Source organism: Berghia stephanieae, chromosome 8 (assembly GCF_034508935.2).
Source record: "Berghia stephanieae isolate SIO BIC M18660-M18661 chromosome 8, UCSD_Bste_1.3, whole genome shotgun sequence".
Taxonomy (NCBI): Eukaryota; Metazoa; Mollusca; class Gastropoda; order Nudibranchia; family Aeolidiidae; genus Berghia; species Berghia stephanieae.
In genome coordinates, this window is record NC_088367.1 from 674,529 (window position 1) to 701,863 (window position 27,335).

General features: G+C 34.2%; 2 protein-coding genes across 2 annotated transcripts in view; one reads left to right on the plus strand and one right to left on the minus strand.

Moving 5' to 3' along the window:
• Positions 1 to 69: 69 nt before the first annotated feature.
• LOC144977982 (leucine-rich repeat-containing protein 72-like) lies at positions 70 to 16,222 on the plus strand. The gene is made up of 8 exons (XM_078923387.1): positions 70 to 99; positions 6,914 to 6,987; positions 8,189 to 8,258; positions 9,492 to 9,687; positions 10,032 to 10,121; positions 11,389 to 11,541; positions 12,397 to 12,433; positions 13,206 to 16,222. Exons 1-8 carry the CDS (start codon positions 82 to 84, stop codon positions 13,369 to 13,371), a joined length of 804 nt encoding a protein of 267 aa, XP_078779513.1. The 5' UTR covers positions 70 to 81; the 3' UTR covers positions 13,372 to 16,222.
• A 4,035-nt stretch (positions 16,223 to 20,257) lies between these two features.
• The window catches only part of LOC144977983 (uncharacterized), a 22,637-nt gene continuing 15,559 nt past the window's right edge, over positions 20,258 to 27,335 (minus strand). The window contains 5 exon segments of the mRNA XM_078923389.1: positions 20,258 to 20,522; positions 20,584 to 23,433; positions 24,522 to 24,571; positions 24,574 to 25,153; positions 26,968 to 27,077. Coding sequence (XP_078779515.1) covers positions 23,229 to 23,433; positions 24,522 to 24,571; positions 24,574 to 25,153; positions 26,968 to 27,077 — 945 coding nt within the window. The 3' untranslated portion in view covers positions 20,258 to 20,522; positions 20,584 to 23,228.

Sequence of the window (27,335 nt, forward strand, 5' to 3'; positions counted from 1 at the left end):
ATAAATATTGCTAAATAAAAATGACTACGAAAACAACAAAGCGTTGACAGCTCTAAATGGGTTATTGTAGCAACGAACAAAATGGCTTCCAGTGTGGAGGTAGGGTTTATTTATGGTCTGGTGTATATTCTTTAATTCATATGTTTATCGACTGGATTAACTGGATTGAACTTTTATATTCTACAGACAATAATATAGAGTGGCTTTGTCAATGGAAGAATATTTACACGATTTGTTTTTTAAATTAATATAATTTTTTACATTATTTTAGTAGAGGAATAGCTAAGTTAGGAAAGCGGATTAAAGACCTCGGTCTGAATGAGGGCTTAGTGCCAAATGGATTTGGCAGGCATGATATATCGATTTTCATGTCAGCCATACGGTTTAACTAGCTATTAATGGGATCTTTGAAAAGTCAGAGAGGGTTTTAATTCTAACGATGAGGGCACGGTCGTTCGAGAACTAAATTACTGAAATTGTTAACAATACCGTTATACTTACTAAGGTCCTAGCTACTATGATGATAAAAAATGATATAGATTATTTCAAACTAGAAGTCCAGCCAATGCCCTTATTTCATTGAAATTATTTATTTACATTTTTACATTTAAATGCTAATTTAATTATATTACTTTATCTTATCCTCGCTATTCATTGTGTCGGTATGTAAATATAAAAGTGACTGGGATTACAAATCAATGGCTATTAATTTTATGACTTTTTCTAACTTATTAATATATTTGTATACATTATGTTGTCATGGTGTCTCTACTTTCAAAATTAAAATTATTTATTTTCGCTTTACTTTAGTAATACATTTTAACTTTTTTCTTTCTTTTTTTTTTTTCCTTTGTGTGTAAGCAGAGGAAGGCCAAAGGCTGGAGCGTTGTTTACTTTCTATTGTTCCTTTTTTATATAAGTCACATTCACTCCTTTTATTTTCTGTCCATTTTATTAGCTCATTTAGGCATGTGCAAAAGTGTTTTTATAATATCAAATGTTCACATAAGATTTTCATTTGTTAATTTTCTCCCTTCCTTAAAATAACTCACGACCTATTTATCCACCGTTTTTTTTGTTTTTTTTTTTTTTTTGTAGACCTGGCTATTATCTAGTATAGGCCAGTAGGCAATGATCCTGGCATTTGAGAGGAAAGCACCAAGTCCAAGAAATCCAAGATGGCGGCTCATTGATTTCTCAAGGATTTTGTGATCAGATTATTCGAAGTTAACAAATTTTTAGAGGAGAAATTCAGTGAAATTCTTAATATATTTTATCTGTGTGATATAAATTTATAGTTTTAATCATTTTGAAGTGAAAATGTCAAAGAATAAGAATAAAAAAGTCAATGGAAAGACTTCTGAAACTGAGGTTGTAAACACCCAAAATGGCGGAAAAAACAAATCATCGAAAAATGTTACTATTGAAGTTGATGAGTGCAAAGTATGTCACCAAGAGTTCAGTGATCCAAACCATGAAATGATTATTTGTGACAGATGTGATTGCTATGTTTGCAGAGTTTGTAGTGAAATAACAATAGAACAATATGCCCTCTTGATAGATGATTCCTGCAAGTTTCACTGGTTTTGTGAGGAGTGCGAGCGACCAGCTATGTCAGCAGTCAAAAAAGATAAATTAATAGAACAGAAATGCAATGAAATCCTGGATGATTTTAAAAGGAATGTTCTAGAAGATTTGAAGTCCCAAATTTTAAATCTCAGGGAAGAAATTGATACTTTGAAAAGAGATAAGAGTGTCCCACGAAACCCAACAGCAAATGCCCAACAAAGTTATGCAGAAGAGGTTAGAAAAGACTTAGCTAGCCAAGTGACAGCAGAGAGTGCAAAGGAACTAGCAGAAAGAGATAGGAGGAAGAATAATATTGTCTTTTTCGGTATCCCAGAGAGCAGTGCTGAGGAACTAGACCAGCGTATTAGAGATGATAAGACCTTTCTCATCTCGCTTTGTAAAGAAACTTTAGACACTGATGTTGACATATCAACCTGTAAACGCCTACACTCCAAAGCCCCTGGTACAAGACCTCTTCTGATATCAATTAAGAATGAGGAGCAGGCTTCTGGAGTTCTGAGAAATGGTCGTAAACTCCGCCAATCAGAAATACATAAAAATATTTTTTTAAAAAAGGATTACACCCCTTTAGAAAGGGAAGAGATGAGGAAATTGGTAGAGATGAGAGACAAAAAAAGGGAAGAGACAATACAGAAAGGGGGAGAGGAGAAGTGGACAATATGGAGGGGGAAAGTTGTAGATTCCAATCGAAGACAGGGCAGGCCAGCAGACAGAAAGAGAGAGGAGGAGGAAAGAAAATAACCAACGATTTTAGTTCTAATGTACAGAATGTTTTTAACCCCCATCAGACGGACAGTTTTAAGTGCTTGTACAAAAAATTAGACCGTCATCGTACGGACATTTTAAAGTGCTTTTATACAAATTCAGATTCTTTTATCAACAAGAGAGATGAACTTTTATTAACGATTGATGCTGAGAGTGTTGATGTTATAAGTATAACTGAAGTGTTACCTAAAAATCAGCAAAGAGGTAAAATCGAGCCGGTAGAACTTCAGATTCCAGGCTTTGATTGTTTTCACAATATTCAGGATAAAAGTTGTCATCGTGGTGTAGCCATATGGGTTCGTTCAAAGCTAAATGCTCAACCAGTCAAGTTGTCAGACAACTTGTCATCATCCAAAGAATCCGTTTGGTGTGAAATAACACTTAGAGACAATGATAGGATGTTAGTTGGCTCGGTTTATCGTTCACCGAATAGCTCTTTTGAAAACAATGATAAGATTAATGAACTTTTAGTTAAAATGACAGAAGGCAAATCACATGTTCTAGTTACGGGAGATTTTAACTTTCCTGAAGTAGACTGGGCAAACGAGTTATCCCCAAGGACTCAGATCACTCTGCTTCTAAATTCATGGAAGCTGTCAGGGATTCATTCTTAACACAGCACGTTAAGCAACCAACTCACTACCGTTCAGAGCAAAACCCAAATATTTTGGACCTGGTTTTTACAAATGAACATTCAATGATTGACTCAATAAGACATGAGGCTCCACTAGGCAAGAGTCACCACCAGGTTTTATATTTTGACTTTAGATGTTACACAAAGAAATGTTACTCGAACGAACCCCGCTACTGTTTCGATAAAGGCGACTACAAACAGCTTTCTGAATTAGTCTCAGCTGCAGACCTAACACAAAAAATAATAAACCTGTCTGTACTCGATGCATGGACTATTATCAAATCTGAAGTTATGTCTGCAGTGGACATCAGCGTACCAAAAGTTAAAAGTAGTTCAGACAGAACTTCACCTCGGTGGATCAATCCTACAGTCTTGGCAAAACTCAAGAAAAAGAAGCAAGCTTACAAAAAGTACTTAGAAACTAGAGAGGGTGCAGACTATATTAATTACACGAGGGCCAGAAATCAAGCCAAAAGCTTATGCAGAATTGCTGTAAAGGACTATGAGAGATCTATTTCTCGTATGGCTAAAGTGAACCCGAAAAAGTTTTTTGCATATGCTAGAACAAAAACGAAGACTAAAGACGGTATTGCGGATTTGTATGATGATCATAAGACAGCCTCATCTAACATTGACAAAGCCAATATTCTTAACAAGTTCTTTAGCAGTGTATTCACCAACGAGGATCTTACTAATATACCTACATGTGAAAGAAAAAGTGTAAACAACATACTATCAGATATAGAATTCGACAAAGACACTGTAAAGAAGAAACTAGACAAACTCAATATGAACAAGTCCCCAGGACCTGACATGTTCCACCCCCGCGTATTATGTCAGTTGTCAGAAGAACTCTCCGAACCATTAGCGTTACTGTTCCAAAAATCACTTGACTCAGGAACTCTTCCACCCGATTGGAAAGAAGCACAAGTTACACCGTTATTCAAGAAAGGAGACAAGAGTAATCCGGGCAATTATCGACCAGTTAGCCTCACCTCAGTGGTTTGCAAAATAATGGAGAGCATTATTAGAGACTATGTCATAACTCACCTAAAGAACAACAAGTTACTGTCTGAATGCCAACATGGCTTTGTTTCTGGCAGGTCATGTTCAACTAACCTCCTAAAGACTTTAAATGATTGGACAGAGTTTCTCGACCAAGGATCTTCGGTTGACGCAATCTACTTAGATTTTGCTAAAGCTTTTGATTCTGTTCCCCATCAAAGACTCTTAAACAAACTGGAAGCTCATGGTGTACAAGGAAATACTCTAAGCTGGATTAAGCATTTTCTAGTAGGCAGGAAACAGAGAGTTAGCGTGCAAGGCACAGTGTCAAATTGGACAGAAGTTCTTAGTGGAGTGCCACAAGGCAGCGTCTTAGGTCCAACTCTTTTCGTAATCTTCATTAATGATTTACCAAGTATTTTGTCTAGCTCATGTTCAATGTATGCCGATGATACTAAAGTATACAGAAAGGTAAACAATCTAGAAAATAGAGACAGTCTTCAGTTAGATATTGACAATCTAGTCAACTGGGCAGACGATTGGCAACTGAAGTTCAACGCTGGAAAATGCACAGTGCTACATCTTGGAACGAAAAACAAAATCTTTCACTACGATATGAGACAGCATCACTGTAGCGACAGAACAGCTCTGAATAAGTCAAAACTTGAGAAAGATTTGGGAGTACATGTTGATACTAAATTAAAATTCTCAAAGCATATAGAAACACAAGTTAATAAGGCAAACAGAATCCTTGGACTCATCAATAGATCTTTTACCTATTTAGATGCAGCAACTATGAAAATACTATTTACTGCATTAGTCAGACCCCATCTCGAGTTCAGCAACTCAGTATGGTCACCACAATTTGAGAAAGATAAGAAACTTATTGAAGGCGTGCTTCGCAGAGCAACAAAAGTAATTCCTGGGTTGAAAGATAAGCAATATGAGGATAGACTGAAACGTATTGAAATTCCAAGCATGACATACAGACGAGTACGAGGTGATATGATTGAAACATACAAGTTTACACACAGTTTGTATCAAGTCGAGAGTAAACTTTTCGTGTTTGCAAACAATGGAACCAGAGGTCATAATTACAAGCTGCATAAACCAAGGTGTAACACATCGCTTAGGCAACACTACTTTAATCAACGTGTGATCGACCGCTGGAACAGTCTCCCTGAAACGGTGACCAATGCTCCAAGTGTCAACGCCTTCAAAAATAGCTTAGATAGCCACTTAGCAGATTACATGTTTAGCATAGTTGAACCGCCCATTAAGATCCCATCAAAGGGTTAGACGTATATACAGGTCAAAAGATCTGTTAGGGTTAGGGCCTTCAATTTATCAAAAAGTTTATATATTATAGATACAGGTCAAAAGATCTGTTAGGGCTTTTTATTGACTTTTATCTCGATGAACTGAATGCCAAGATCAGCAAAGGCACAAAACGCCTAATACGCTGGAAAACTATACTATACTAAAAGCAGGAAGCGATTTTATGAAGTCGTCAGTCGAAAAGGCTTGTTTACAAGTGGTTGGTAGGGAGTTCCAAAGTAGGATCGTGGAGGGGAATAAAGAGTAAAGATGATGGTTTGTTCTTGAGTGGAAGATTTCAAAATTAAAAATTGAGTTTCTTGTTTTGTTGTTGTCCCGTTCAAATGGCTAGTTGGAGTTTTGAGTTTTCCGTTTTGTGCTTTGTGGAATATGAGGAGTTTGTTGATGGATCGTCTTTCATGTAGCGGTTTCCATTGGAAATCGTTTATAAGCTGAATTATGCTCATATCCCGCTCATAGTTTCCAGTGACAATTCTGTCCCTCCGAAGTGGGACTTTATCTAGCTCAATGATTTCCTGTGATGTATGTGAGCTACTATATTCCAGTATGGGCGTGACATATGCTTCATAGCATTTGTTTTCCACATGTGTAAATTGTAATGTACTGTGTACCATGTAATAAATTTTAACTTTTTTCTTTCTTTTTTCTCTGTGTGTAACCAGAGGAAGGTCAAAGGCTGGGGCGTTGTTTACTTTGTATTGTTCCCTTTATATAAGTCACATTCACTCCTTTTATTTTCTCTCCATTTTATTGACTGATTTAGGCATCTCTAGCCTATGGTACCACTGATCCATCAAAAACATTATGGTCCTTCTTTGAACAATTTTGATAGGACTGACCTTCATATAAGGGGATTTTAGTGGAATTTTCATATTTAAGAATTTATACAAAAGGAAATACATATTGTCTTATCCAGATTGACAGAAGTTTTATTTGTTTTATTTTCATATAACATACATTTTGCCTCACCATGCATTGGATAATCAAACAATCCATTTACCCTTATTCAAAAAGTTATTATTTTTTTCCCTATATAGATCTGCTCCTTTTTATCCTATTTTCTGTTGTTAGAGCTTCTTGTTATTGATTATCACAAGAGTGCCGTTATTACAAATAATTGTAATATTATATCTCAATTCAACTCTGAATTTAAATGATAGCAGACTGGATATAAGTCAACCAACAAAAAGGTCTGAAAAACATAACCCCATGCCCAATCTCCCTCTCAATGATAGTATCTCTTAGTTGATTACTGTATTATCCATATTAAGCACATCTTGTACTTAGAAAATTGAGTTAAAATGATGCACTCAAGTGCGCTTATTTTATTACGGATATACTGAAGAAAATGTGGTCTATGAACTGGAATTAGTATATGACCTTGAACTTGTTTTTTTTAATCCAGGGGAAGTAGAATTTTAAAAGTTAAAAACAAAAGAAAGGACAATGTACTTCTGGCATCTTTGATGTGCACAAATGGCAAAGTTGATACACACATAGGGTAGGTGTGCTAAATGTGAATAATATGTTATGTTGTTATCTCTGATAAACTTTTTTTTTAACACTCCATCCAACGTTTAGGCGATAGAGACCGCTCTTCAGAGGAGGGGAATTAAGAGAGACAAAGATGTGGAAGAGCTATATTTATCAAACAGGCAAGTAACTTTTGTAACAAATTCATTTATTATTATTATCATCATCATTATAATTATTATTATTATTATTATTATATTATTATTATTATTATTATTATTATTATTATTATTATTATTATTATTATTATTATTATTATTATTATTATTATTATTATTATTATTATTATCATTATTATTATCATCATCATCATCATCATCATCATCATCATCATCATCATCATCATCATCATCATCATCATCATCACATCATCATCATCATCATCATCATCATCATCATCATCATCATCATCATCATCATCACATCATCATCATCATCATCATTATCTCCATCATCATCATCATCATCATCATCATCATCAGCATCATCATCATTATTATTATTATTATTATTATTATTATTATTATTATTATTATTATTATTATTATTATTATTATTATTATTATTATTATTATTATTATTATTATTATTATTATTATTATTACAGTCAAAGCTGGTATTTGGAAAGCCGCTTTATCAGAACAGCTGCTTAATTGAAACAATCTGTTTGTGACATTTTTTTTCTCTATAACTTCTAATCTAATTAGAATGCATGCAATTTCAGAATTTTAGCAAACGTTTTAAGAAGTAATTTTTTAAAAATGAATATACTTATTAAAAGGAACAAGAATTATGTCATTCCATGTCTTCAAAAGAACAATTATGGAAGGAAAATTTTTCTAAATACAAATCAACAAATTTGCAACCCTGTAGAATTTTTTTTTCAGCCTAGCATGTATGTATTAAATTAAGAGATTTTTATGCAAATTTCAAAATAATTCATCCTTTCCGTAGAAGTTAACTTCATTTTGGCTGTGACCCTGTATGAATAATAAATGAAAAGTACCATCCTTCTGGGGATATTCTTCTTAAAGTTTTATCTCGAGAAATGAGTAAGAGAATTGAGGCATCAGTCGCAGTGCAGCGCTACAAAGTGAGCAATTGGAGCTGTTTTGTGTTGAAGGAAAAGAATGAGATGATCGCAGTATAGCTCAAAACAGGTGTAAGATCAAAATCTTATCCCTTTGGCTATTTGCTTATTTTTATTATTTGCTCATTAATGAATTTCTCCAGTTTTTAAGAAAATCAAATTAACTTAGTGGAGGACTTATTGATAATTTATTTCAATTTTTTCCCTATATTTTATTTTCTCTGTTTTTAAAGGGGTTTATTGGAGGTAACAGACCTGAAACGTTTCCGATACTTGAAAAAGTTATGGGCCAATGGAAATAAGGTATAAAATCCATATGATTAATTCTAATTAAATTGTGACATGTTTTCTTTTCTTCATTTGATAACATAAAGCAATCTTTAATCTTCGGTGGCTTGTATTTGCAAAAGTCCCCAAGGGAAGGGCACGTCACTGCAAATATTCAGTTATAGTCCAATCAAAACAGGGAACAGTCACAGATTACTTTGACAAGCGATTGCATTCAAAACGGTGTTTTGAAAATTTCCAAGCATTCAACTCAGAAAAGTGAGTGGAGCAGGTATCAAGATGGTGGCCCTTGAGAAGTCCTCCCAAATGCTACACCTTCCTGAACTTTCTCCTCGTGTTGTTTGTAGATACGACGTGATATATCTCTTTCCTGTTTTGTTACCTCTTTTAAGAAAAACAAAATACAACACAATAGATGTCAATTATTATTATTGTTATCAATCATTCAACATACTTTACGTCCAATGGCAGGACATTCCAGTCATTTATTGATCTTTGGAAAAAAGATGTGTTTGTATGTATCTGTTCCTGTAAAAGGTTGCAGTATTGTGATGCATTGTAACTACGTGTAGCGTAACTAGCTGATCTTTTTATGTTGATAGTTTGGGATGATGAGGGGTGCTTTTGGGTCATTGATGGTTTTGTGTAAGTTAACAACACGAGATACCTTGCGCCAGTTTTTTTAATGCAAATTTCTTTTTTCTTATCTACAAAATTAAACTACCCTGTACCAGTAACAGAAACATTGTTGTAGGACTGCAATTGTAACAGAAACATTATGGTAGTGAACCTATTTCTTTTCTATCAGGGACTGACATTTAATTTTCATGTCCATGCTCTTACTCATCATTTCACCACTCCACATTTTGAATTTAATTTAGTTTGCCGATATTGCATAAATGTGCGGCTATGTGGTCTAGTGGTATGACACTCGCTTTCGGATCGGAAGGTCCTAGTTTCGAGCCTCGTGCTCGGCGCATAGTTGACTCCTTGAAAAAGGCTCTTGTAAAGCGCTTTGAGCACAGTTAGTGGATATTGCGCTATATAAAGCTCAATTAAAAAAATATATATATTTTAATTTAAATCATGTCATATGGCATTTATATTGACTATTAATGCATCTTTTAACAAACATTTTTAACTTCTCATTGTGTTATTATTATTGTTGATTCCTTCTCTTTATATTCCACCTCTTTTGTTTCAGCTATTTTTAAATTCAATATTATTTCTTTCTCTTTTCCTGTTCAGCTACGCAGAGCACATTTTCTCAGTGTAAATTTTCGTCTGAGTGAACTCCATCTCCATGACAACCAATTAAGTGATATCTCTGGCTGCTTACGTCAGTTGACCTGTCTCACTGTGCTGACACTCCATAATAACCAGTTGACAAAGCTGGACAAAGTTATGAAAGAATTTGACCGGATGAACACTTTAAATATTCTTAGTAAGAGATTGATGTGCTGTGTACATTTGTATTTTTATCACTAGGAATACAATACCTGTTTCTCACAATTAAGTTGATTGTTTTTCAATAGCAGAGTCTGATTTTTATCAATCGTTGCAGGTACCTAATGAAGACATAATCTTAGTTATAAAGGAAATAGAGAGAAAAAAATATTAATATGGAATTTGCGCTGCTATAGTGAATCGTTATCAATAAAATTTCTGCAATCAAAGAATGCCTTTATCTTTAAAAGGTTTTTCAAATTATTTAAATTATATTATTATTGTACGTTTTATTTATTTGTTTGTAGATTGTAACAATAAGCGACTTTTTATTTCAAACAGATTTATTCAACAACCCCATCGCACAAGAGCCGGAATATCGACTATTTGTTATAAATTCAGTACCATCTTTAACACTTCTAGACCGTGCAGGTAAGATCTTTTGAAAAAATCTTCTTGATATCACCTTTATGTCTAGAAATGTTTTTTTAAACAAACCAAAAAAATCCTTAAAAAATCAAGAGCTTTTATATAGCGTAATATCCACTAAATGGACTCAATTAAAAAGAGTAATGTTACCTGTACCAGCCATGGGCGGCGTGAATGGTGACATTGCATTGTCTATAGAAGATCAGTTCCTTGGGCGGAGGCAGACTTTCGAAGCTGGGTTGACGAAATGAATTTGGAGGTATAGCATACGCTACTACTACTACTACTACTACTACTACTACTACTACTACTACTACTACTACTACTACTACTAACTACTACTACTACTACTACTACTACTTACTACTACTACTACTACTACTACTACTACTACTACTACTACTACTACTCTACTACTACTACTACTACTACTACTACTACTACTACTACTACTACTACTACTACTACTACTACTACTACTACTACTACTACTACTACTACTACTACTACTACGACTACTACCACTACTACTACTACTACTACTACTACTACTACTACTACTACTACTACTACTACTACTACTACTACTACTACTATAAGATCATATTCCCCATATATGATTATTTGCAAATTGAATAGAATTTATTTCAAGGAACAAAACATTTCGTTTAACTGAAATGAGTAATTCTTAGATTGAAAAAAAATATTATAACAGATAAGATCATAAGAATATACTTCTTATGTGCAACTTGTGAAAACGGTGGAAGCAAGTACTAGTATAAGATAACAATCCGAAAAGTTGCATAAGATGCAGTGACAGGCAAAGCAGAGTGAAAAAAATACACAAGTAAAAATAATCCAGAATAATCAGTCAAAAAAGGCTGCACTTTTTTTTTTCGGAGGGGGGGAGGGGGGTATTATTTTTCTTGTATTTTTTTCTGCTGTGTTTGGCACTCTTATCATACACACCTCTTTTCGTGTTTTCGTGGAAACTTAAAACGACAATATGATTTTGTTTTGAAAGCGATTGTACCCAAACCAATAAGGAAACTCCCTGAAACTGGCAACTTCTATGCCCTGTGTGCTACATTCAGCACAACTTTATACAAATACAACATGTCATCAGACACATTGATTATATCTCAGAAGAATTTCCTTTTTGTGGTGATTCACTCGTGGTTAAATGTGTAGTAGCATCTTTGCATCTTGTCATTTCGATCCTCATAATTGACATCCAGTGTGTTGTTTTGTTTTTATTATTTTTTTATAGAGGTAACAAAACAGGAAAGAGATATATCACGTCGCATCTACAAACAACACGAGGAGAAAGTTCGGGAAGGTGTCGCATTTGGGAGGACTTCTCAAGGGCCACCATCTTTATATTATCCATCAACACCAAGAAAATCTTTTCCAATTCGACCAGGTATATTACCAGATGCAGTTTTATCATATTCCTTTTTATTAGATTTTTTTTTCTAATCAGTGATCTGCCCCCATTATTCTTGCCTAGCTCAAATACCTGAAACATGATGTTTAACTAAAATCGCTCCACCTGAATATAATACTTTTCATTCATGGTATAGAATAAAGAATAATGTTTGTTTGTTTTTAAAAATTTTATATGTTTTCTGTTGTTTTGTTTTTTTTTTTGGGGTTTTTTTTTTTTGTGGGGGGGGGGGGGGGGGGGGGGGGGGGGCGCACGAGGGTTGTTTTTTTTTTCTTTGTTTTTAAATTTTTATTTGATTTTTTTTCTGTCTGCATGTGTGTTTTGTTTTTTGGGGTTTTTTTTTCAGTCTAAAAATGATGGGAGGCTTTAGACAATGCTAAAATGCGAAGATATCGAAGTTCATCTAGGAGAATCCATCAGCTTGAATTGAAAATGTTATTTATCCTTTGAAAAAAAATAAAATTTAAATATGAACTTGAAGATATACATATGTCATGCCGAGGAAACACTGGCTTGGAAAAGATGTTATCAAAAAATATTTTCAAAAATCGTGTATTAATTATATTTTAATTCCATAATGTCTATCATGAAGCAGGTTCTAACAATAATTCCAGACACTTTCTGGATGAGATACTGTTGTCGCATTCTTTTCAATTATTCTTGTCTTTATAAAAGAGTTAATCCAGCTTAATGGACAAGATAACTGAGGTTAAAAATTCTGATGTAACCAGAAGTTAAATTTGGTTTATATATTTGTGACAGGCATTTACTCTAAAATCGGAGCATTTGGATTTCTACAAGTTCAGTTTTTGTTTTCTTTTTTTCTTTCAGATACGGCAGAGATTGCCAACAACTACTTGAGGAACAAGTAAGATATTAATCTCATGTTTTGAAATTATCCCCTTGAGCTTTTTTTTTTAATTTGTGTAATTCATTTAGATACTGACTTATCCTCAATAAAATACCTCGGGCAATTTGCTCAATTGCTTCTCTTATGTTATGTCAAAAGAGTACAAATAATGCTTAAAAGTTTGCACCTTTACTTCTTCTTTCTGTGAAGAAGTTGAAGATGTAATTTCTTTTGAGAAGTTGTTATAATCATTTATGGTTCTCAGGTTCATTGAACATTTTCTGTAGTTTTTGAAGTTGGAGATATGGATAAAGCTCTAATGAGACCTTGAAAGTTGAAAATTGACTGACACAATGGCGACAACATAATGAAAAAATACATTGTGACACTATATCATGACACTGCTTTTTAAAATAAAATGTTTGATTAATAATTATATATATATGTATATTGATTTATTATTATTATTAATACACATTTAAAAAGGAAAATAACACGTGCTGTTGAAAACATCAAATCAAAGTCACATAACACACACCCCCATAAACACATCTCTCTCTCTCTCTCTCTCTCTCTCTCTCTCTCTCTCTCTCTCTCTCTCTCTCTCTCTCTTTCTCTCTCTCTCTTTCTCTCTCTCTCTCTCACACACACACACACACACACATGCGTGCACAAGCAATCAAGTGTATCCAAAAATGATTATAATTTGCTAATGAATTATAAAAAGTATGACATTCAACACTCATACAACAATCTGATATTAACCTGTCTTTACAATTTGCGTTCGCAGTCCAAACTTTGAAAACCCAGAGGAAGCTGTTAATTCTCGCCGGTTGAAGAAATCCTTAACCATGTATAGTAGCTTTGACTGGGGCAAGGTGCCAAGGATTCAAGAACGACGAAGATCAGAGGCACAGTTTGGATCACCAAGGATTATTACTCATGTTTATCGATAAATTTTATTCGGTTTATGTTTATGTGATCTTCTTTTGAATACTGTTCATTATCTATCTTTTATTGCTTCTTTTTTTTCTTCGGCTTTGATATTGTCCTTTTCTTGATTAGTCTGACGAGTATTAAAGAGTAAAGGCTGAGATTTGGTCGATAGTTTTATTACATACCTACATAATGATATGCTTTTGACAAAGTTGTGAGAGAAAATCATATTGAAAATGATTTCAATAATCGGATGGAATTTTGACATCCATTTTCTGGATATTGATTTAAGCTTTTTTTTAAATTATTTTTTTAAAGTTTTAACATGCTAAGTGTTGTATCATGATTAGGACCAACATCAAAACATCAATCTCTTTTTACATTTCTTGTTGATCTTTCATGTCATTTCATCATTTGCCTGTAAGAATATTTTATTTTAAAAATAAAACGATTTCCAGTCAAACCCATTTAATTAAAATTAATTGATCAAGAATTTATGCTAAACTTGACACGATTAAATAATTTGTCTCCGAGTGAACAGAGAGAGAGAGAGAGAGAGAGAGGATGTTGATATAAAATGTTATTCTCATCATCAATGATATTTATAACAGCATTATTTTTCTTTAAATTAAGTACAATTCATTATTTTCCAAATCCAATTTTTTGCTATTCCACATACATCGCCTTATCAGATCTTCTATTTTGAAATAAGAATCATCAGTAATGATGAAAATTATATGTCGGGTAAAATCTGTTGCAGTAATTGTAATTCTATCAATAAATATTGTAGGATTTAAAAAATGTCCGTAAAAGCATTGCATTCTTTCTCATACAAGGAGTGCACTTTTGTTTACGACGGTGATAACGAAATATTTTTTTGATTTTGCTTTGTAAGTTAAACGTTCGATAAATTGGAATTATATATCATTGATAGAAGATCAAGATTACAAGTCATACCATGTTTTGATTTGCTATACTTTATATAAATCATTGTTGTATTTCTTTCTTCAGTATCAGACCACTAACCAGTATTACGACTATTTATCTTGATAGTTATCAGTTGCATTTTCTTTTACTTTTAACCAGTTAACTGCAACTAACTGGTTAATTAATCTATTTCCACCGTGTTGAAATACCAAAGAATATTTCACCCATCCAAATAAGCTTAAAGGCCATATTATTTGCTAAAGCCATTATATATATTATATTTGAACTAACCAAATAGATTGCCAAGATTTGAGATGGCTTTGAAATTTTTGAAAGAAAGTTTGATTCAACTTTTTTTTTACAATAAAATAACCACGAAGTTTTTCTTTAAAAGATACACGATAAATTGATATGGCTTCCAACTCATTGAGTCTATGTAATAAATATGTGCCATTAAATTGTAATATATTTAGTTTTATTGCATGTTTCGAGTACATGTAGCCAAATCAGAAAGAAAATTAAAATAAAGTTTATGGTTAATGATGCTGAATGGATACAGATCTGTCTCATTTATACATTATTTATCATACATTTATTATTATCATTATTGTTGTTATTTTCATTGATAGATAATTGTTTGTTTTTAAAATTTTAGAACTTTATTTCAAGGGGTTTTTTTTCACATCAAGTTTGTTATTTTATATTTTATGTGACTGATATTAAGATTCTAACCAGCTTATGCATTTTTTAAATACATGATATAATGATGAATACCACTTAAAGTCAAGACAATGTTTTGTTTTCACTTATCATCAATTGTTTTTATTTATTTATTGAATGATTTTTGTCATTTTATCCATTTTCTAGAACAGTCTCGAATCACTTCAATGCCTTTCTGCACATTAGGAGTAACATGTTTTGTTGAAAATGTAAGAGTACTGCACTTTTTCCCATTGTACTATATTATGTTTGCTGCTGCACTGATCATAATGCATTCTTTGATAGATACAAGTTTGTACCGTTTCTGTTATTTATCATTGCATATTATTTAATCGTCTAAATTTTCTGAATGTGATGAATATTAGCCTACATTTTATGTTGTTTGATTTGAAATCTAAATGAAAAATTTAATCAATAGATATCATGTCTACTTTGATTTTTAAATTCCTGTTTCCATTTCCGTGTTAAATGTTTGGCGTACTTACTGGGTGGGGATCCTGACCTCTCATAGTGGGCAGGGAGGTACATACTGTGTCTTCTATCCCCTTATATCTGTTTTCCAACATGCTTTCTGTCTTTGTCTTGGAATGAGATTACTTGGTTTTGTCTTGGCCCTGGCCGGAGTCCTAGCTGGGAGGGAAACAGTCAAATGCATAGATATTTTTTTGGGAGATGATATTTTTTTCCTTGTAAATCATCTCTCTGTCATGTATTATCTTATTTATTTTTAATGTATAATGTGAGCATTTGAGTGTATTCCTCCTTGTTGGATTTTGTGCTTGTGTCCGGATGAGACTTATAGGTGATCTCAAACCAAGTACATTGAAGGTATGCTCTTGGAATCTACATCTGATCCCTATTTGTTCCTAGTTCCCCCTTTGTCTTATTTTCTCTTGGTTTCTTTAATTGTAATTCTAGAACTTTTTACGATCCCATTTTCTTCCTTTTTACTGGCGCTGATATGACCTTAATGTGTTGCAAGCACCGTAAAACCCTTAAAAACAAAAAAACAATTTGGCGTACTTAGCATTGGTATTATGTTGCAAGATTAAAAATTATTCCTTCAACACTTTCGGCTTATTCACTTTTTCTTGGTTAAAAAAAGTTTCAATTTTAATCGTGGGTAGTTTTTCCAATTTTGACTTCTACTTTAGAGATTTGAACCACAGTGTGTATTTTTTAGTTTAAAGTATAAAGGAGATTTTGTAGGAAAAAAATGAAAAAGTTTTGTTATTTATGTCCCAACAGCTCAGTTGGTACAACACTCGCGTTACACACACAAAGTGAGAGATCAACCCGGGTAAAGTCAAGATTTTTTTCTGAACCCCCCCCCCCCCCCCCCCTTTCCACCCAGCAGTGATTGGGTAGCTGGGTCTGTTAGATCTGGTGGAAGTACTTTGCGATAGACTAGCACCCAATCCAAATGGTAGCGAGCAATTGCTATTGTCCATTTCACCCATTATAAACTGGGATAAACTCTGGCTCCATGGGCCTAAAGGTTCTGAAGGACTACTTTTTATTTTGACGTCAGAATATCTAAAATTGTATCTCCTTTTTCAAATAATTCAACATTCTGATCCCTTTAACTTTAAAATAAACACTGATATATGTTGGATTTATTTAATTGTATTGTTTTTTTGTATGATACCTTTTTGTTTTTTTTTACTTTGCACCGTTTGGCACTCGTGTTTTGTTTTGTCTTATTCGATAATTGTATCAAGCGATAAATTACATTTTGTTTGATCTGTTTTAATGTATTCTTTTTATCATAAGTGATACAGTGTAGGACAGATAATTGGATAGTAGATGAATAGATATTCACTCAAAGTATTTGTTCTTTGTCCCCTCATAATCTTTTCCTTTTAAAAAAGAGGTATTTAATTTGACAATACTAAACTTGATAATTTGTAGCAGAAAAAAAAATTGATATATATATATTTATAACATATATATTTCATGAGAAGTGTGTGTTAGAAAAAAATAGTTTATTGAATGGCTGCAATTAGACTGCAAGCAAGAACAGCAGCTATCAGAATATTCAAAGTGAAAGATTAGAAAACAGGCACTGGTGTAAGATAAAGATCTGAAAAAGAAGAAAGAAAAATACAAGAAAAAAAAATTAGAAAAAAAAGACTGGGTTTTTGGGGATTTTTTTTCTTGTATTTTTCTTTCTTGCTTTGTTTAACACTGTTTCATACACACTTTTTCAGATCTTTATCAGAATATTCACTCCTGCAGCCATTACATACAAAAGATGACCATTGAAGTTGCCCACGTAAACATATTGCGGTGTTACATTAAGAGGGGACTCAACTCACTTTTTAAGAATTCATAAAACATAGACTGGAAAGATAGCCATTAGTTTGATCCTTATCATCATAGTGCGATGAAACCAATATACGCCATATGATAATCAGGCGTTCAGAAAATTTAAGTATAGAATAATATAATATATTGTATGCAGTTTATTCATTGACAAAGACCAGTTATTTAAATAATGTTTGCTTTGAATGTACCAAATAATAAAACATGGTGTTGTTTGTTTGTGTGGGTGGGTGGGTAAGTGGGCAGATAGGTTCCACGCATGTCTGTGTGTGGCTACTGTTAACAATTAAAATTCCTCCAGCAGCAGGACAACTATGACCTTGAAGGACAATCAGAAATCTGAGATCAATGTTTAGATTTATCATAGCTGTGATCAGCCATCTTAATCTTATATTAAGCCGAGGCAATTCTGATGCTGATAGTTGAATAAATATAATAAATTATGTAATTTGTATTAAAATTATATGCTTCATTGAGGATATTAATGGTTTTTTTTCATTGAAAAAGAACTTTTTTTAAAATATTAAAATAAGAAAATTAAATTTAAAAGAACAAAAAACAAAACAACTCCCTTTATTCCTCTCATGGGAAAAATTTGTCTCTATTCCAAGGGAAGACTGGAATAATCCAGGCATCAGCCGCAGTGCAGTGCTGCAAATTGAGCTTGCTCAAGGCCACACAGCGCAGCGGCAGATGATCGAACTCGGTACCTTTCGGGTACGAAGCAAAGACTGTACCACTGAGCCACGCTGCCCTTGTAATTCTGTGTATTCCATTCACCGAGGCATTAAAATCAAATAGCAGATTGAGGCTCTAGGTCAGATTTGATAAGCCTTGTAGACATTGGATTATCTGCCCTTCAATCGTGATATCTGTCCTCCACTGTTCACATCATCTTATTTCTTGGATCTTCCATTAAAAGCCATTATATATAGTGCAATCACTATCACACTTTTCGTTGTTTATTTTTCTCCTTCTCTCATTTTCTAAAGGAACAGTTGTAAATAAATATAGTTATATAGTCTTTCTACAACTATGACTGGCACTATTTGGTAGTCCATTTCTGAAGATATGTCCAAGCCATTAGTTATTATTGTAACGTTTTATTGTTTGTTGGATCTAAACCAAATCTAGTGGGTTCGAGCCTCGCTCGGCGCATAGTTGAGTCCTTTGAAAAGGCTCTTTACTCACATTCTCTCACCGTACTCAGGTGTAAAATAAGTACCTGGCTGTTAACAGAACTGTGTTGTCTGAAAAATTGTAATATCGCCTAACAGGCATCATGTCCCGTCCTATATGTTAAATGTTGCTGTTGGCCAGTGACCCCTTGTAAAGCGCTTTGAGCACAGTTAGTGGATATTGCGCTATATAAAAGCTCAATTTTTTAATTCTTTTTTATTTTAAACCAAATCTTAAGCATGTACAGATCATCTAATTCAATGCAGCTTGATTATTTTGCATGGTGAGGAGATGTGACTGACCCACACCTCTGTTCAGATAACTGAGCCATCAGCCGCAGTGCAGCACTACAAAGTGAGCAATAGGGGCTAAATTTCTTACTCTCAGGGGAAAAACCTGGGATGTCATGTGTGAAGGCTTTAATCACTTGGCCCCCCCCCCCCCCCCCCATCCCTGGTTCTCTGCGCTATTTCAGCTTCAGTAAAAAGGAAGGGTGATGGGATAGTAAAGTAGTAAAGTGAGAATAGGTTTAGAGTTTAGTGTCCAAGAAAAATTAAGAAAAGGAGAATAGTTCACTCACCAAATGGAGGAAGATCGAGGAATAAACTATTCCTGTGTCGTTCACTGCTTGGAAATCATTCACTGCTTCAGTAAAGACCTCAGACCAGTTTAGCCTCACCTGGGCAGCAGTGAAGAAAATAGGCAAGGGACAGACCAGGGTAGTGGACAAGTATGGAACCCTATGCTCTTCGGCCCAGGACTGTGACCAATGGAAACAATAAACAACATGGATGGAGAGAGCAGCTCTACTCATCGACCATGACTGAATCACACAATTCTCAACAAGCGTCATTCAGACTGCGAAGCTTACTACTACTACTACTACTATGCTCTTCGAGGAGGGAAGATAATAAGTTAAGTTAGGTCAAGTAGGCCTATCTAGTCTGGAACAACCTGAAAGTTACACTACTACACAAGCACAGTACGCTAAGAAAGAGGGAAACGATCAAATTTTAATAAAGTAATAATGAAGTGATACCCCGTAAAGCCGTAGAGAACAAGCAACAGGTTTTTATTAACACTTTCCTGCATCAAATCATTGCGACAACCATCCAACAAAGCAAGTGGAAATAGATTGTACACACCCTGAAAACTGAAAAGAGACCCATCCATCACAAGGAGTGTTTGAATGGAACTCTCGAGGCCAGTGGTAAAGAGGACAAGAGGATGCCCACTAACAATGTAGCAAAGAACACTAAATTTGGAGCTAAAACGTGTCAAAATATTGGAAGGTGGTAGCCAGAGATTGTTCCGGGTGAAGATCCATGATGGACCTACACTCCAGATGGAGTTAAAAGGAATAAGAGAGATTAATGAACTAACTATTCATAATAAATATAAAAAGGAGATAATTTACATGTCAAAGAATATTTTTGAAATGATCAAAATTGACTTTTTCCTTCTTGGTAAAGGATCTCAGCTTGGGCTAGGACAAAATCCTTCTAGGAAAAGAACAGGAAGCAATGTGAAGGTGAAAAAGAAGAAAGGGCAAGAGCACATTGCCAGCAGATGATAAGAGGCCAAGGGCTTCTACCTAGGCTCCCTTGTTTTATAGGTAAAACAAAAGAAAGAAATGGGAAAATTCAGGATTCAAATTAAACATATGTTAAACTCTTATAAAACCCACAAGAAGTAACTGAATTTTAATAACCATAATGCAGAGCACACCCAGTTATAAAAACCACAAGGCAACCACGAGCTTTGATGAGCTTTTATTTATGAAGATGCAATTCAATAATTTTACAGTACGAAAATAAACGGCAGAGGAATAAAATTTCAAAGTGAAATGAACAATATTTATTTTAAATGGCTGAGCTGACTTTGAACACACCTAAACATGCAGTCTGGTATTCAAGGATTTAGTTATACACACACCCTCTCTCTCTCTCTCTCTCTCTCTCTCTCTCTCTCTCTCTCTCTCTCTCTCTCTCTCTCTCTCTCTCCCTCTCTCTCTCTCTCTCTTGCACACACACACACACACACACACACACACACACATACATAAATCCAGAGAGGCATACATATCCGTCAAACACATACCTTTACTTTGTTCAAATACACATCACCACTATGCATACAAACACACACTCACAAACACAAATATATATACAAAAAACATCTGTGGATTTTTTAAAAATCCCGCAAACACACACACACACACACACACACACACACACACACACACACACACACACACACACACACACAAAAGCGCAAGCAGTGGTTCAAAATAATAAATTTATTTTTTTTAAGGACGGGGAGATTTTTACAAATAATAATTACAAAATATGGATGAAAACCAAAATTTGCATAATCTGAACTCGGAAAATGACTCGTCTTTGCATAGAAAAAGAAAGCAGTTTATCCACATGAAATAAATAATCATTATAACAAATCAAAGACTTGCCTCTACATTGTCAAAACAAAACAAAAAAAAGGGACAGATGTTACTCAAATGAAAAGCAAATCTTTGAATAAATTGAGTTATTTATTTTTAAACAAAAAACACACACACAAAAACTAGATAAAGATAAAGTTATCGCACCACTGAATTATTTACATAAGATTCTTTATCCCTGAATTATATACCCTTAAACGAATTTATTGCAATTGATTTCTATTTATAAAAACGTGATTTATTCCAAGTGAGACGTTGATTATTATTTACTTGCAACAAATATAGGGGGCAGCGTGGATCAGCAGTACGGTCTTTGTTACGTACCCAAAAGGTACCGAGTTCGACTACCCGCCTCGTTGTGTGGCCTTGAGCTAATCACCTCGACCCAGCTCATTTTGTGGCGCTGCACTCCAGCTGACGCCTGAGTTATTCCAGTCTTCCCTTGGAATAGACTCTAAAGACAAATTTCCCCTTGGGGATGAATAAAGGGAATTTTATTTTATTTTATTTCATCTTTCAAACAAACTTCTATCTTGACTTTCGACTAAAAAAAATAAAAAGAAATATTAAATCAATGTCACGCTGTATTTTAAAATCATTTATATACAATCGTATTTGGGTTCATGTTAAACAGCTTTTCTATTTTCTTTCCAAATACAACCTAAGTTAATTGACAAATAAGATTGTCAGCTTAGATTTCGCACAAAGGAATGTCAAGGAAAGGCTCATTTATATGATACCAAACTGCATAAGCTGTTTTACTTAAAGTTACATAATTTTAGAAAATGAACGACACTAACGACACTCATAGGTCATTTCTGCACTCAAGGTGGATAATACACAATACAAAATAGGACAGGAAGAAAGATTCACTGTTCTGTGTTTTCAATACTTGGGTCAAATACGCCAGGAAAATTTTGAGACAAAGGGGAATATTTCACAAAAGTAGATCTAAGTATCACACAGACGCCGACATGGGATCCCCATCATAATGGAAAACAGAAGAATTCTAATATTCCAAATACAGTCAGATTTATAAGGGGTAAGGGGGGGGGGGGTGATTTCACAAGAAACTGACTCGAACCAGAGTAAAGGAAAATCATACCAAGATAAGGACAAAAAGCAACCGAGAAAGGTATAACAGGTTATGTTTCTAGAAGACCTGTCATTGGCAATGTTATTAAAATCTGTACTCGAAATAATTAGAGTGATTCAAGACAAATTATCTGTTTAAGGCCTGATGGCGATAAGTCACCACTGGTGTTAAAACTGAGAATTTCCAAATCCATGGCCTAGAAAATAGAAATTCAATCCTTTTATAGTCTTGTATATATTTGTCTCATCAGAAAATTCTACTAAAAGTCTTTCTTTTCTTTAACAACGCCATACAATGCCTATGCTTAGACAAGTATAGAAGGAATATAAACAGTTATCAATAGGCATCAGTGATGCTGTTCAAGGGAGCGAATCGGGAATTAAGATACTGGCAAAATATTTAAAAATTAAAATTCCCTAAGTAAAGGAATGGACCTGGATTGCCCAGGTTACAATGCAATGCTTTGACCATCTCACCTTATGGCAGTTTTTAAAATCATAGATTCAAATATTCTTTTCACATCGCTCAACTTATGAAAGTTTCATATATTAGAAAAAATATTATTTATATCACAGAATGTTCTACAGTTTGAAAAAAAAAAAATTAACATCAATAACAATAATTTGGCAAAATTTCTAAACAATTTATACATGATGCATGAGGTGTAATCATTTAGTTGATAAAATGTTCATATAGCACACCATGCACTTTGAAACGGCTGCACATTGTTGTAACACCCTTTCTGTCAGATGATTTTTTTAGTTTGGTGACGACAGCAGACCAGCTGAAGGCAACAGTTAAATAAACAAACAAACAAACAAACAAAAAAGACCCCAAAAAACAACATGTTTTCTTTTAAAAATCGGAATTCTAAAAAAAACAACAAAAAAACAAACAACCAAACAAACCACAAAGAAAACAACCCAACATTGATAGACACTTTAAAGTAAGTTTTATGGAGTTCAATTTGAGTACAAATCAAACTCTTAAGTAAAATTATAATTTTACCAAAATTCTACAAAACAATCTGAATCTGCAGCTGACTTTGAAAAAATTTAGCCAAGAAATTTGTATGTACTGATTAGATCGGTATCTTTAGCAAGCCTGTGACAGACATTATAAAGTATTGATATGAATAAAAATGAAGCAAATCAATTTTATCAAATACAAAATCAGTGTTTTGGTGGATGAGGCAGTAAACTCGGTGGCTCTGGTAAGTGTCTTGAAATACGAGGCTGTGAGGGTAGGAGTGCAATGTTTCCACGTGCATTGGACGGCGTTCCTGGAACTAAAGGCAGGGAACGACCAGAAGCAGAACCTAGACTGTTTCGAATGACAGGTTGTTGTGATGAGGATGGCAGACCTGTAGGTCCCACTCTGTAAAAAGAGAAGAAAAAAAACTAGGAATAAAAACAAAACAAAAAAAAACAAAAAAATATTATTATGCATCCTACCGGTTTAATTTGATATATTCCAAATAACTCCAAATAACATAAGCTCATTGGTGTGCTAAAAATAATTGATGCACACTAGACCAACTTACTTGTTTAAAGATCAGTCAAATTAGTGCTTTTGCTGCCAATACTATTTGTCAAAATTCATCAAGCATTAATTTCGTTTCAAAAGGATTTTTACTGCTGAAATTGTTTAAAGTTTATCTATTCTTAACCTTACGATAAACAGTATTTGACAATGCTACCCAAGCACTACTCTAGTCACCACTGTTATTTGAAAAAGTCAATGAAGGATTAATACAGCCACCACTGTTACTTGTCAAAAAGTATTACAATTGCAACCACTATTACATGATAAAGTTCCCTAGGCACAGTTCTTGCTGGCGCTTTCATTTGACAAAACTTATCAAACATTACTCTCCCCATCAACTTATGATTAGACAAAGTTCTCTAGATGTGATTATTGATATTGCGGTTACTTGAATAAGTTCCAGGGGCATTACATTTGCTACCACTATTATTTGAAAATGCTTTACTCTTGCAACCAATGTTGTCTGAAAAAGTCTTCAAGGTATTACTCTAGCCACCACTGACGAAATTAATCTCGCCACAACTATTATTTGATAAACAAAAATGAATATAATTTCAAAAAAGAACAAAATACCAAACACAGAATGTTTCAGGCTCAAAACTCTTCTTCAGCCAACAGCAAAAAAATAATGAAATCATAAATACATTGATAGAAAACCAGATCGACGACAGAGAAATGTTCTGTCATTGATCTTGTTTTTTTAATAATGTATTTAAGCTTTCATTGTTTTTTGTTGTTGGCTGAAGAAGGGTTTTGAGTCCGGAATGTTCCGTGCTTGGTATTTTGTTCTTTTTTTAAAGGTGTTACATTCATTTTTGTTTATTACGTTTTACAATCCACAGCTTCGAGCAGCTTAGTATCACTTCAACTATTACTACTTGACAAAGTTTGTCAATGTTGAATATCATAGTTCCTCTTACCTTAACTTCCTCGGTGCCTTTGGTGATGGAGGAGACTGGAGAGGTCTGGTGCTGGTCTCACTGGATTCCTCAACTGGGCTGGGGTAGGACTGGGAACACGAAGGGGTGCAAGGGGCTCTGATCCACTCTGACCTCTGGATTTTGGCCTTGGGGAGATCTCCGAATCAGGAGCAAATTCATCTCTATTGACGCTGCCAGTTCCTCTTGATAAAGGTCTTTGCTGATAGGATGCTGAAGAGGGAGAAGTAACTGAAGCCCGTTCGAATGAATCATCTGTACTCGTGTCATCCCTATCATTATCATTGTCGAAAGATCCTACAGACCCTCTCAGAATGGCATACTTAGATTTAGATATTATTTTTGGTGTGGCAGGTTTTTCTGCTGCTGATGATTGTTCTAATCTTGAATAACTGGATGTGTTATCTTCACTTGGGGTGACATCAGTACTATTTTTAGATTTAAGGAGAAAATCTGCTTTATATTTGTGAGGCGTGGTCTTTATTGCTTCTCGTGGAGTGTCCACATCACTTTCATCTGTAATGCTGTCTGACATGTTAAATACGTCTTCCGCCTCATCATGGTCAATTACCAACACTTGGGCTTCTTTTGTTTTTAGAATTTCCTTCATTCGTCTGAAATAAACATGGTACTCAGTAATCAAAAAGCATTTTTTTTTTTAGTGGTATATCTGGCATGACAATTCATTATTATGAAAAGAAACAAAAATATAACTTCTCTCTCTGTTATTCCAGTAGAGGTACATTTGATAAAGTACCTATTTTTGTTTTCTTTTAAAATGATTGCATTTAAATGGTGTTTTTCTACAAAAAGGAGGAAAAGATATGCAGACTGTAAAGTGGTTGCATATTTATGGATAAAAACAACAGTTTTTCACCATGGACATCTCCAAATTTAATGTCCATCTCCGAGAGGACATGGAAAATATGCGTAAAAGCCTTTCCTAAGGGTATTTCATCAAAATGCCGAATCACAGACTCAAACCTTAGGACCTGATTTAGTTTGTGTTGTGAATCCAAGATGGTATTGATAAGCATTAGCATCACAAATAAGATGATTGACTAAAAAAAAGGTGTTGCGAATCCAAGACCGGACTGATGAACATTAGCAACACAAGCAAGAAACTGAGAAAAAAAAGTGTTGTGAATCCAAGACTGGATTGATAAACGTCAGCAACACAAGCAAGATGACTGACCAAAAAAAAGTGTTGTGAATCCAAGACTGGATTGATAAACGTAAGCAACACAAGCAAGATGACTGACCAAAAAAAAGTGTTGTGAATCCAAGACTGGATTGATAAACGTAAGCAACACAAGCAAGATGACTGACCAAAAAAAAGTGTTGTGAATCCAAGACTGGATTGATAAACGTAAGCAACACAAGCAAGAAACTGACCAAAAAAAAGTGTTGTGAATCCAAGACTGGATTGATAAACGTCAGCAACACAAGCAAGAAACTGACCAAAAAAAAGTGTTGTGAATCCAAGACTGGATTGATAAACGTAAGCAACAAAAGCAAGATGACTGACCAAAAAAAAGTGTTGTGAATCCAAGACTGTATTGATAAACGTAAGCAACACAAGCAAGATGACTGATCAAAAAAAAGTGTTGTGAATCCAAGACTGTATTGATAAACGTCAGCAACACAAACAAGAAACTGGCCAAAAAAAAAGTGTTGTGAATCCAAGACTGGATTGATAAACGTAAGCAACACAAGCAAGATGACTGACCAAAAAAAAGTGTTGTGAATCCAAGACTGATTGATAAACGTAAGCAGCACAAGCAAGATGACTGACCAAAAAAAAGTGTTGTGAATCCAAGACTGTATTGATAAACGTCAGCAACACAAGCAAGAAACTGACCAAAAAAAAGTGTTGTGAATCCAAGACTGGATTGATAAACGTCAGCAACACAAGCAAGAAACTGACCAAAAAAAAGTGTTGTGAATCCAAGACTGTATTGATAAACGTAAGCAACACAAGCAAGATGACTGACCAAAAAAAAGTGTTGTGAATCCAAGACTGTATTGATAAACGTCAGCAACACAAGCAAGAAACTGACCAAAAAAAAGTGTTGTGAATCCAAGACTGTATTGATAAACGTCAGCAACACAAGCAAGAAACTGACCAAAAAAAAGTGTTGTGAATCCAAGACTGGATTGATAAACGTAAGCAACACAAGCAAGATGACTGACCAAAAAAAAGTGTTTTGAATCCAAGACTGTATTGATAAACGTCAGCAACACAAGCAAGATGACTGACCAAAAAAAAAGTGTTGTGAATCCAAGACCAGATTGATAAGCATTAGCAACACAAGTAATCGACTAAAAAAAAAGGGGGGGGGGGGGCATAATCAAATAAATAAGAAAAGTTTTAAAATAATAAACAAGTAATCTGAAAAAGACTTTATTTTTAAAAAATGTTGATTACTTTTCGTGTTCAACCTTCCATGACTGAAGCTCCTCTATAATACTGTTCATCTCTTCCTCTGGCTTGAAAGGTTCTTCTTGCACATCTTCTGAATGACGGAAAACAGCACCCTGTAAAGATTTTAAATATGGAATGACACAAGATATACAGCATTCCAATGTATCATGTGAGCAAAAATAAAAACAATCAAATAGTTTTCTTTTTAAATTAATAAATAAACTTGCATGGCAACTTAAAGTTACGCAATATAGCTATAATGACAAAAACTATAGTAGTAGTTGTAGTCGTAGTCGTCGTCGTCATCGTCATCGTTGTAATAGTAGTAGTAGTAGTAGTAGTAGTAGTAGTAGTAGTAGTAGTAAGTAGTA